General features: G+C 38.6%; 2 protein-coding genes across 7 annotated transcripts in view; both read left to right on the top strand.

Annotated features, from left to right (window-relative positions):
* LOC139974670 (uncharacterized) overlaps positions 1 to 4,326 on the top strand; it is a 12,032-nt gene extending 7,706 nt beyond the window's left edge. For all 3 annotated transcript variants that reach the window (XM_071981934.1, XM_071981932.1, XM_071981933.1), the window contains 3 exons: positions 158 to 288; positions 709 to 823; positions 4,094 to 4,326. In XM_071981934.1, the coding sequence (XP_071838035.1) occupies positions 158 to 288; positions 709 to 823; positions 4,094 to 4,278 (431 nt within the window). In that variant the 3' untranslated portion in view covers positions 4,279 to 4,326. The remainder of the gene's footprint in view (positions 1 to 157; positions 289 to 708; positions 824 to 4,093) is intronic.
* Positions 4,327 to 8,006: 3,680 nt separating this feature from the next.
* Positions 8,007 to 12,500, top strand: part of LOC139974667 (uncharacterized) — a 12,103-nt gene continuing 7,609 nt past the window's right edge. Inside the window, exons 1-4 of one of the 4 annotated variants that reach the window (XM_071981927.1) lie at positions 8,007 to 8,124; positions 8,486 to 8,655; positions 8,917 to 9,004; positions 11,764 to 11,833. In XM_071981927.1, the coding sequence (XP_071838028.1) occupies positions 8,492 to 8,655; positions 8,917 to 9,004; positions 11,764 to 11,833 (322 nt within the window). In that variant the 5' untranslated portion in view covers positions 8,007 to 8,124; positions 8,486 to 8,491. Of the gene's footprint in view, positions 8,125 to 8,206; positions 8,656 to 8,916; positions 9,017 to 10,121; positions 11,556 to 11,763; positions 11,834 to 12,500 lie in introns of those variants that run through there. The other 3 variants (XM_071981924.1, XM_071981926.1, XM_071981923.1) reach the window with 3 other exon arrangements.

The raw sequence follows: 12,500 nt of genomic DNA, 5'->3' as shown, positions 1-12,500 counted from the left end.
CTCGCTTGAAGCAAGCTCTTCCTTATTTTATTAGCCATGAATAAGCAGTTGTTTCTGTATATGGTTTGTTCGTTATTGATAATTTACGATAAATAACTGCCTCAAATATGAAATTATAACTTGATCGTTTTCCTATCTGCCCCTCTTTGGTTTAAAGGCACTTTTACAATGTACAAATACATTCATACTTCGGCGTCAATTCCACAAACTACCATTGTGATTCTGGTACCAACGGATCGACCAGATGTGTGCGTGGCAGCAACGAGTAGAGGCGATGTGATACTTAAGGTAAATTATACAAAACATTAGTAAGAACTCTGAAAAGAATATGTCTTAACTTCGTTATTGATCGAAGTGAATTAACCGATACTATTTTCGCCATTCCAGAATTGCAGAACATTCTTTTAGGAGGGTGGTGGGGGGAGGATGGGAGTGTGGGGGCGGGGAGTTAAGAAAGTTCAAAGTCAGTTTCCACTTCTCATTTCAATTATGTGTTTTTGTTTTCTTGGGTGTGGGTATGAGTGTGGGTGTGGTGTGGGAAACTTATAATGAACAGAATATCAGCTTATGAATAATATTTTGTTAACCTTTAACAGATCATCATAATATTGTATTATGTTAAGTTAAGTTAATGAATATCCACCATTGTTTTTTTTTTTGATCAACAAATTATTATGGACCGTTCGTTTCCTTTTTTGTTATATAAAGGATTTTGATAAAAGCAAATATTTGGGATCAGACCCAATCATAGGCAACGCAAGATTTCTTGAGCTGGCTCGACAGGACGATGGTAGATATACGATTGAAAGCACTGTACGGGAAGGTAAGTTTTGTCATCCAAAACGATGCAATGCTAGGATCATTACTAAAAGGTCTCTATATATATCGACTGATATTCCTGCTGCTATTCTAATACTAGCCTTGTTAAGACCCTATAGTATGAACAGCCATAGTGTACCTTTCTTTTTCACAAAGCTATTTTTCTCGTATCTATTTGCTGTACTGCCCAGAGAACGTACGCGAGAAAAAGACAATTTCTAATACTTGTATGATGGACTTCCAATTCAAAGCCCAGGGAACCCGTGGTTGATATGTGACGGGAGCAGTGGCGTAGGAAGTACTTTTGAGTGGGGGGGCTGAAGACTGATGGCCGGCCTGGGGGAGGGGTCTAAGGGGAGGGGGACACCCTCCCCTCCCCTTTGGAATTTTTTTGCATTTCCAGGTGGCCTCAGATGTAATTTGGTGCAATATAGCACACTTCAACACCCACTCCATTTTGTAAAGAATTTTGCATTTTCACCTGGCCTTAGATGCAATTTGGTGCTTCAAATGAGATTTTTTTCTCATTTGGAAATGAAAAAGGGGTTTTCTGACTTGCGGAGCGGGGGGCGGAACGATACTTCCGCCCCCCATATTTTTCACTGGGGGGAGCTGGCGCCCCCCAGCCCCCCCGGTTCCTACGCCCTTGGACGGGAGAGTTTACTTTAAATGAACTTGTGTCCAGGCCTTCTTTTCAATGGAACATGATAAGTTTAACTCTAGGACAAAGATGGGTTATCGGCTAAATGTTTTCATTAGACATTTTTGGACAATGATAGGACAGCTTGTTGTAGAGGCTCAGTTGTAATACTGGCTATCATATAGAGCGGTCGTCTGGCATCGGTACAAACCAGAGGAATTTTTAATTTTAAAACCGAATAAGGACTCTTATTTATTATAGGCCCATCACGATGCTCAATACGGATGATAAAATTGTTGCCCAACAGTTATTGCGATTGACTTCTATAGATTAAAAGGTGTGCTTTCTTATATATGATTTGGGTCCCAGCAAACTGGTTTTCTCACAACTAGATTTGTTGGGGAAAATATTAGGCATGTTTTAGATTTAATTGATTATTTTGTACACATGGACTTGTCTTATTTCTATTTTATGGTCAGTCTAAGGCCCGGTCACACTATACCGATTTTTTATCGGAATACTATCCGATTTTCCCGGAGGAATCGAAACAGCCTGTTTTTCGTTCGGGTCTTCTAGCCACAGTGATAAAGGACCTGATTTGCTATCTGTTGAGCCATTCCGATGTGGAATAGCCCTCTCCTAACTTTTGATATTGACTCTGTTTCCTTTTATCGGATAACTATCCGATTTCTCTTCCGATTTTTATCGTTTTTCGATGTGACGTCACTTCAGAATGTAGTCCGTTCCAGAACCCCTCAGATTTGGAGTAGGTATTCGAATATTCCACTGCATTCATTACATTCACTACCACAAACCTCACTCTTCGGCCTAAAATCGGAAAAATCGGACCGTATTCCGATAAAATATCGCTGTAGTGTGACCGGGCCTTAAAACAATGGGTCACGTTGCTTTTTTTTATACAACACAATGATGTTATCAAAACTTGTATTTGTAATCATAGTCATCCGCTGCAACATGCAGTAAGGCAATTGGCCAGTGGCGTAGGAAGGTACTTTTGAGTGGGGGGGGGGCTGAAGACTGATGGCCGGCCTGGGGGAGGGGTCTAAGGGGAGGGGGTGTCCCCCTCCCCTTTGGAATTTTTTGCATTTCCAGGTAGCCTTAGATGCAATTTGGTGCAATATAGCACACTTCAACACCCACTCCATTTTGTAAACTTAATTTTGTTTTTTTCACCAGGCCTTAGATGCAATTTGGTGCTCCAAATGAGATATTTTTTCGCATTTGGAAATGAAAAAGGGGTTTTCTGACTTGCGAAGCGGGGGGCGGAATGATACTTCCGCCCCTCCACATTTTTCACTGGGGGGCTTGCGCCCCCCAGCCCCCCCGGTTCCTACGCCCTTGCAATTGGCTGTCCACTAAAGTCTATATTTGTTTTCTATTATGACAGCTCGATTATTATAGCACTAGGAGTATTGAACAACATGGATATTAAATGTATATATCTCGATTAAATATCAACATATTAAGATTATAAAATATGCCGGCCGATGATCCCGTTATTCTTCTACTTAATAGTAAGGTTACCTTTTACCATTTTAAAGCAAGCTTGTGGCCTCGCAATTTTTTTTTGAACAAAATTCCAATATGGTTTCATCAGGGCCATTTGCATCAAGAATTTCAAATTTTGTGCAAACATTTTCATATCAAAGTTACATATAGTCATGTAAATTCGCTTGGTATTTCCTTTACTACCGCTAGAAATGGATTGTTCCATGAATTGTTCCATTTGAATTATGTCCCTAAAATATGAAGGCTGACAATATGACTTAGAACCTAGGCGTTAAGAGATTTAAGAACAAGTCGCCGTTACATGATAGTTAAAAATGTCTATATGCTATTTCACAGCTACCGTATAATGTAAATAAAATCTTATATATATAGCGCACTACGCGCGATGCATCTGTGCGCTTTACAATCTAGAAAATACAATGCCAAAAAACATTAATTAGAAAAACAGTAAATACATGTACCATCTACAGAAATATACAGGAATATGAGATCAAAAAACTATTAAAAGTACTGGTGAAGCGTAAAGCGATTAAACTGATTGACTTCAAAATCTACAATTTGAATGCTATAGAGTGATAATTCCAATTGAAGTTAGAACCTAAAAACCAACACGACAGAACAATATAAAACAGATATAAACAGGAGTATAAGATATATGTGAAAGACTAGCTATAGCTAGTCTTTCATACCCAATCTGGCCGAGCAAGTTATTTAAACACACACTTAGAAACCGGAAGTTTTTTCTGAATCTGGTAAAATCCATACAAAGTTGCCACGATCGAACATTATCAGTTGGATTCGTGAACGGTGTCTTAAGAAAATTCGTTAAACGTTACTGAGATGAGACGGAAGGTCCATGGAAAACTCAGTGTTGTTGTTTGGTACTGCTGGTTTAGGTCCTTTTGGGAAAAAGTTCTCCCCCCCCCCACCCCAATGTAATTGTATTAAATATGATGTTAAGAGTATTGAAAGTGTGTTCGTTAATCAAGTGGCTATATGTATCTTCTTCGTGTTGAGGCGTCATTACCAATAGTTATGCCAAATCAGTTTTTTGTTGCTATAAGAATCAGCTTGCTAAATGATCGTTTCTCATGTTTTTCGCAGATTTGTATATTACGAAAAGAGAAAATCGAGCCGTATTGACCGAGACAGGATCTCTGTTTGAAATTAACGGCCCACTTCTAAATATGCAGACGCGTAACCAGGGGGAGATGGAAAACAGAGAAGAAAAAGGGGAAGAAAAGACGGGAAAAAAAAAGAGGAACAGGAGAGGAAGAAGGGGGAGATAAAAAAGAAGAAAGAGAGAAAAGGGAGAAAAGGAGGGAGTAGAAGATAAATGCCAAGACACCGGGAAGAGAAAGAGGAACAGTGACATGATTACAGCGCTGATCCCTATTAATACACAGGGTAGCCAGTGACGGATCGAGGATTTCGGAAGGGGCGTGCGCCTCACCATACCCTTACACCGAAAACCCATCCAGAGATAAAATGTTGATACACCCCGACCTGAATATGCTAATTGTTAACCCAAACCTGGTATCGTAACTCGTACAATGAATCTAAAAATAAATTCCGCATGTGATTGTAGAATTGAGCACATCTCCTGTGAATATGGGGGGGGGGGGGTATCAAAACCATAAATTTTCTTGTACGCTGCGCGCCAACTGATGGTGGCGCTCCGTTTGAATAGTAATGCACCCCTGGGTTAGAAAACCTTGGATACGCGCCAGGACAGGACGTTACAAGCAAGAAGAAGATGACTCCTGTAAACATATTAAATTAAATGATCGATAGACTGAATAGAAATCGATAAAGGGCAAAGACGAAAGAATTAAGGAAAGGAAAACATAAGTAAGTTAGCATTTTTAATCTATATCCGTATATATGTGTTCGAGGCCCTTCCTTCTATTTCTCTGCAGATTTTAATCGTTTTTACTATATACTGTTATATACCGCACATGATGCCAAGTTAACTTTTCCGAATTCAACGCGTTCAAGTCGTTATGCGGGCTCGTATATAGCTAGGCTACATAGGCTACTGTACTTAGGTGCACGGCCCCTCCCCCTCCTCTTCCATTGTTGGTGCTACCACCACCGTGTACATCTAGCTTGCACAAGTAAACCAACACTAAGAAAGATCTGCGTTTGAGCGAACCGTTCATTATAGCTTAAAGAGATAGCTATTTAGTATACAGATTTATTTCAAGCGGTGATGATTTCGTGTGGTATTATTCGTAAATACTTCTCGACAACTTTAAGAGTTAAGTTTCTATCTTTACAATAATTATTCATCCAGTGCTACAGTTGGTTTAGCCATTACCAGCCTAGAATTTCGTGTCTAATTAATTATCATAAATACTGGTGAAGCTTGGTAGGTTTAATATATGGATAAATCCTGGAACTATAAAACCAATCATAATTGATCCAATTTTTCCACAAACTAGTAAACGGTTCTAATATTAAGCACAGCTAACCGACTATAGCCTTAATTATAAACATAATTAATGGCCTAAATAAAATATGCCTCAAAATGCAACATGTCACATTTAATTTTTTTTTCCAGGTGAGGGGAGGGGAGAGGAAGGGTAAGACCCCCAGACTACCCTTCCCCTTATAAATACCGCTTATTAATAACTGCATAAATCTTCCTATGACCATTTAATCCAAGAAATAAAAGAGAATATGTAACCTACAATTTTGTTAAGTCATATCTCGTTGTTGCATTTTGCATACCTCTGAAATTAATTATCCCTAATTTCATTTTATCGGTCCTGGTGAAGTCATATTTGATGGATTAATGGAACAGATTGTTTTCACCCTTTACCTGTTCAGGGCTGGATTAAGCTTGACGAGGAGGGGGGGGAGGGGTGGGATGGGGTGGAAGCAGGGGGAATGGGGTGGAGGCAAGCCCTTCAGCATAACCTAAATACCTGATGAAGGTTGAGAAAAAGAGAACTGAATGCTATATAGGTGAAGTTATAATATATTTATTGCACAATTTGAATTTGATTAAGAAAGCAATTTATGTCACAAACACTGGTAATTATGCCTGTAAGTGTAGTCCCTATTGTACCCTGGAACAGTTCAAAAACTGACTTTGAAAAAAAGAAACAGAAAAAATTTCATGTCACACACATTGACAATGAATCTAATGATGTACAAAGTTTAAGGCAGTTTGATTGCAAACTTAAGCTGAAACACAAACCTAAAGATGAAATTCCAACGAGTTCTAAATTAAAAAGTTATGTGAGTTAAATGTTGACATTCATACATTCAAATTGAAACAAGCCCCCCCCCCCCATCCAGCTATACCTGATCTCACCCAGGCCTTACCTCTCTTGTATGTTGCATTGCTATTGACTGCCAAATTTAAGACAAAAAGGTTGACTGTCCAGTTATAACTGACAAAGTATACAACAGCAAACACTGTATCCCAGTTCAATATTTTTTTTCCAGCTATCTATATATACATATTATATGACAATGTCTACAAAGTAATATGGGAGTGCAAATTTGTGAATTATCTCCTGTTAAATTGACGCCGAATATTTCATGCCAAGTTTCATCCCGATAGCTGCTTTAGAGGGTGTGAAGACTCGCGCACAAACAAACGTCTCATGCCGGTAATCTGACCTAGTTTCGAATGAGGTGTTACAGATAAGTGACACACCACCATCGATCTATCGACCCAAATTCGACACTAGTGTACAGTCAATATATACAGCTACAGTCAATACCCACAACACAGTGTACATAACAGCGATGGACATCCCAGGTCTAGATAAAAGATAACAAGGTATCACGTTTTCATTACTGTCTGCATTTTGTATGGACAAGAAGATTACTTCACTTAATTGCAAGCAACGGAAAGTTAACTTATTCAGAGCGCGGCACACGGTTTTTGGGCGAGCTCTTCAATGCCTTTAAGAGAGTTATAGGGAACGGTACAGAGACTATGACAGCACCTACAAAATGGAAGAGATATTCTCCTTATCACAAAGCAGAGAGGACCTATTGTAAAAAAGAAGAAACAAATAGAGAACATACAAGTCGATGTGCTGCCGTAGAAACCAACAATGTTATGTAATACACTGTACACAGCTGACATGCCTCAAACTATGGGATCTGAAACCCCAAAAATCGGTTGCTACAAGAACATTTTCGGTGGGTTAAATTATATTTTGTTTGTTTGCCAGACATCTCCCTAAAAGTTATCCAGTCTGCGGTGTTCGCCGACGGATATCATATTATTAAAGTTATTTTGTTTCTTTTCTGATCAACAAGTCCATAATCCAAGCTATAACTTCCACGCATTCTGAACAATGATTCTGAGGGGTTGGAGTCTGGTCGCGTGACCTTCGGCGTTTTACAGTAAATACCAGTGAACTTAGAGCACAGTCACAATGATGTAATAGTCACAGACTATATATGTCTACAGTGCATGAATTAATGTTAGAAGCCAAAAGTGGTGTGATCGAAGAACGTCGTAGGTCAAACGTGGTTAAATGTGTACGAAAATAAGTTCATAGGGTCAAAAGTCAAAGGTGAAATAACCAATATCAAAATAACAATGTAACCGAAAAGTTCAAATACAAGTGGGATACCAAAGACTGTCTTTAGTGCATTAGGCTATGTAATGTACAATGCCAAATGTCACGTGATAATGGAGGAAAAGGCAAACTACTCGGTCAACTTTGTGCGTATGCACCTCAAATGACTGGCTAGCTTAATTCAGTTGAAGTTGCAAGTCAAGGATATGCCGGTAGCTAAAGGTGAATGTTGAACAAAATTGCTATAGAAATGTAAATTTAGTAACAAATTAAAAAAAAAAAAACTATTCTCTTCGCTTCTAAGAAAATGCCAAACGATGAAATATGAATAAGGAACTAATCTTGTTTCTAGAAAACAGTCAGATTACGTTCACGAGTCACAATATGGGAAAGAAATTCTATGGGGACGGGAAAAGAAATACCAACTCAGTGTACGCAAACGTATTCCTGCGGTTATTTACTTTGTGTATCTTTATCCATGCATACACATATATACATATATATCATGTATAGGTATATAGGACTCGTCAGAAGCATTATAAGCTACACTGAGAAGTATGAGAAGATCTGTTGTGCTTGCAAGAGGTACATATATATACATACACACACACACATACACACACACACATATATATATATATATATATATATATATATATATGTGTGTGTGTGTGTGTGTACATATATATAGGAGAAACTAAATATCACTCATAATTGTCAATTAAGGAATATTGTTTAGAAAATATATTGTGATTTTCAGCAATACTTGGCAGTGGAATCGCATATCGGTACCGGAAAGGCCTGCTGGCTGTTATATTCTATTGTGATTTAGTGTTGAGAAAAGCAGGCTGATAACATATACGATCTGGACACGTACTGGTATGTAATGTATCAATTAATATCCATTCACCACAAGCCGTTTCATTTTTAACTCTAACGTTTATAGAACAATATGGCGCAACTGCGAAGATCTTTGCTGACAATAATGCACCCCACACTGTCTGATATAAGCATCGACTTATCAGCCTTCTTAGAGCAGAAAGAGGTCCAAAACGGGAAGCATATCTGTTTTCAAAGTATTGAGGAAGGCGGAATTGTCTTCAATGCAGGCATCAGGTAAATTTCTTCTACGTCACAATGATTTCTTTTCTTTTTCTTCTCCTTCTCCTTCTCCTTCTCCTTCTCCTTCTCCTTCTCCTTCTCCTTCTCCTTCTCCTTCTCCTTCTCCTTCTCCTTCTCCTTCTCCTTCTCCTTCTCCTTCTCCTTCTCCTTCTCCATCTCCATCTCCTTCTCCTTCTCCTTCTCCTTCTCCTTCTCCTCCTTTGTTTTCATCATGTTTACCTCAACAATATTTCCTGTTTATCTATTTCTATCTAGGAATGACGATAGATTGATTTCAGTAAACAGACACCCTGTTGAGCAGTGCTGCTTTGACGACGTCATCGAATGGATTCGTTCTCTCTCGGTGATCATGTTTGTAATGCAAATATTCTTTCCTGATTCATGTTGTTTTCTTTCTCATAGTACTATACTCAACAGTGGAACGAATGATTGTTAGTATATGGTACCAGTATTTAAATTTCCGTTTAGCTACATTTCGTTTATTTTAGTCTTGTTCTTGCTAAAAGACTCCTTTGAGAACATTAACGGGTATTTTGCCTCAATATTATTGTAAGTATAATATGTGCAACATTGCTTTACCATCTCAGTATAGTATAACTATGATCCACAAAACCACACACACACACATTTTGACCCCATAATGATTTAAGAAAGACCAATAAAACAACATTTATGGCATCCAGGGACGTAGCCAGGGGGGGGGGGAGCAGGGGGAGCGACCGCTCCCCCCCTTTCAGTGTCGATTTTTTTTTTTAAACTGTCGTTTTTTTAGCATGGTATTTTGTCAGTGCTCTTTTGATCTTGAATACTCGTCAGCTCCGTTAACTCGATTGTAATCGTAGTAATTCACGCCTACTGATTCAACTACTTACTTAGTTTGGCAGATGCAATTAGCTAAATTTAGCTTATAGCCAATAGCCAGTTGGCCACTGCGTAATAAAATACATATTGCCTACCTAACCGCACTCTATGGAATGTCACGAACTGTATGCACAACAACGTCGACAATGTTCGTTCAATGAGTCGTTCTAGTTGTTGCATGAACAGCATGTTATGAAGCTAAGCTAGCAATCGTACGTGATACGCACTTCCTATAAATAATTATTACACTGCTAATACACTGCGATAACGATATTTGTTTTTAGGCCACGGCATATCTGGCTGTATTACAAAATATGAAAGTTTATATTGTCCATCACTTAAGTTCGTCAAATGTATTAAAGTCCAGACATTGGACAATAAACAAGAATCATCCTACTGGAAAACTTGTAAAAGAGCACTATGTTTGTCTTTCTGATATATTATGTAAAAGAACATGTAAAAGAATTTAAACAGGAAACAAATTCTGCTGATACTGATATCATATGATCAGGGCATAGCCAGTATGTAGCACGATAGTTTCATTCAACACTCTACCCGCCGAAATCCGATCTTGTCAGTTTTTTAACATGTAGTTAAGAACCCGTTTACGCAGATAATATTTCAGTTGAGAAAACACTTGAGAAATTTGCATTCTCTTAGTAGGCTAACTTAAACATGTACTAGCTACAGTTGTATCAAAGACATTTCTGGACTATCTTTGTATCTACAAGTATCAGAAGTTGAAAAGTAAGACTACTTTGTACATGTACCTTCAAGGGCGGCGGAACCGGGGGGCACAGGGGGCAAGTGCCCCCCCCCCCACTTTTCCTCAGGTTAAAAATGTGCCCTTTTTCTACATAAAACTTGTACTCTTGATCACCTTATTAGGTCAGCGATATTTCAGTAAGAGATCTAATCCTAATTTAGAACTATCAGGGGCGTAGCCAGTATGTAGCACTGTAGGCCTGGGCCTACACTTTTTTTGGCCAAGTTATCTTTTTTATTAAAACACCCATAATTCAAATCCATAAGCTTGCTGGACGAGTTCAAGAGTCTAGACAGGAAAAACTATTGAAATGAACGTAGCAAGATTATGGCTAAATTAGGTGACCTATTCTTCTGTCATCTAGGCTGTCATTCATATCGCGTGCCGTTTCATTCAATACTCTACCCGCCAAAAAAAAAGACTAGGATACGATCTTGTCAGTTTTGTAATATACTTAAGAACCCGTTTACGCAGATAAAATTTCAGTTGAGAACATTCCACAGTCAAATAAGCCTATCGTTGATTAACAGACTTTGTATGTATAGAGCTGCAGCACTTTGTTGCCTGTTGTTGTCACGATCGGCGTTCCAAGTTCCAAAACAGCCTTTTCGATAAACATTTACTAGCTACAGTTGTATCAAAGACAAATACTGGCTATGGTTGTATCAAAGACATTTCTGGCCTATCTTTGTATCTACAAGTATCAGAAGTTGAAAAGTAAGACTACTAAGACGGGGGGGGGGGGGGCGTTGATGGAGTGATGTGTATACGCAAATAAGATAATACATCAAGATTTATAAAGGGTACTAAATATCAGGCTGCATCAGTCCAATCGAATTTCTGCAAAGTGCCCTTTGACGTCGGTGCCCCCCCCCCCCCAGATTAAAAGTGCTTCCGCCGCCCTTGTGTACCTTGCTAATTTTAATACATTATGTATTTTTGAATTACGTACTATTTTAACTCGTTTGTTTTTTGGGTTTAAAAGTGATATTGAATGAGGTGTCTCAAGTTAGCAAGAGGCCAGGGAACCAGAATGAACACTAGGGAAGGGCCGTTTCCGGCCATCTGGGGGTTTGTAAAACCAAAAAATTTCTTGTACGCTCCGCGCCAACCGATGGTGGCGCTCCGCTCAGATAGTCGTGCCTACAACTTTGAAAATCTATATCAATCGCAAAAAGGGCTCCCCCCTTTCAAATTCCTGGCTACGTCGCTGATGGCATCTCGAGGAATCGAGAGTGGGCCTGCGGATCCTGGTTTCTCATCCGATGTAAGCTTACTTGGGACATTTTCTGTATAAACATGTACTTTAACGTCATGCTCTATATACACTTTTACTGACAGTATGAACATTATAAATATGGTTATGATCTCATATTTTTTTGTTTTATCTCAGCAACAAATTTATTATCCTTGATGAATAGTCATACCCGACTAAGCTTTCCTTCTCTCTCCCTCTCTCTGTGTTTTCCTAAAAGGCTTTAGAAAGAAAGGTAGGCGCCAACACTATTCAAATTGTGGCAATTCTCGACATCGGATTCAAATCAGGTAAGTTCATAGGAAACACGATCCGTCTTGAATTTTGCTTGAACTAGTAAGACTACGATGCGACGCCATGTTAAGTCCAAGTCAAAAGAAAGTGTTCATATACCACGGTTAGTAACTCATATTGAGCCTAAAGGTAATTTAGCCTAACCAAATAGCCTATGTATAAGGACAAAGAACGCAGTTAATGTGTAATCGCGTCCACTGCCAAACTTTTAAATAGTAAGTTCAGCGGCGAACGTTAACCTGGGGTTCCGCTTAATTACGCCTTTTGTTTACACAAATTAAAAAGTGCTCTTTTTCAAACGTGAGATTTTGTTGAGATATTAATAAATTGTTATGACTAAAGTATACTCTTAAGAAAAACAAACCCATTAAAAATAATTGAATTTGTGGCACTGATTGTAAAAATTGGTCCATTTTTCATACGTAGCTTAGGAATGCAATTTATTGGGTACAATGATTAAACCTACTGTTTTTCCTTATAAAGGTCAAATTTCAACAGAGGTCATTATCTGAAAATGTCAATGTCAACACAGAAAATCCAATTGTGAAGCGTTAAAGAACTGTATTTGAATTGGGTACATCCACCTCAAGGCTAAGTAAAGAGTACAAAACTGCTATAGCTGTTGAAATTCAAAGTCTGAAAAACCTCTATATATCTTATGTC

This window comes from Apostichopus japonicus, chromosome 10, assembly GCF_037975245.1.
Source record: "Apostichopus japonicus isolate 1M-3 chromosome 10, ASM3797524v1, whole genome shotgun sequence".
Taxonomy (NCBI): Eukaryota; Metazoa; Echinodermata; class Holothuroidea; order Aspidochirotida; family Stichopodidae; genus Apostichopus; species Apostichopus japonicus.
This window is presented reverse-complemented; position numbering and strand designations above follow the sequence as displayed.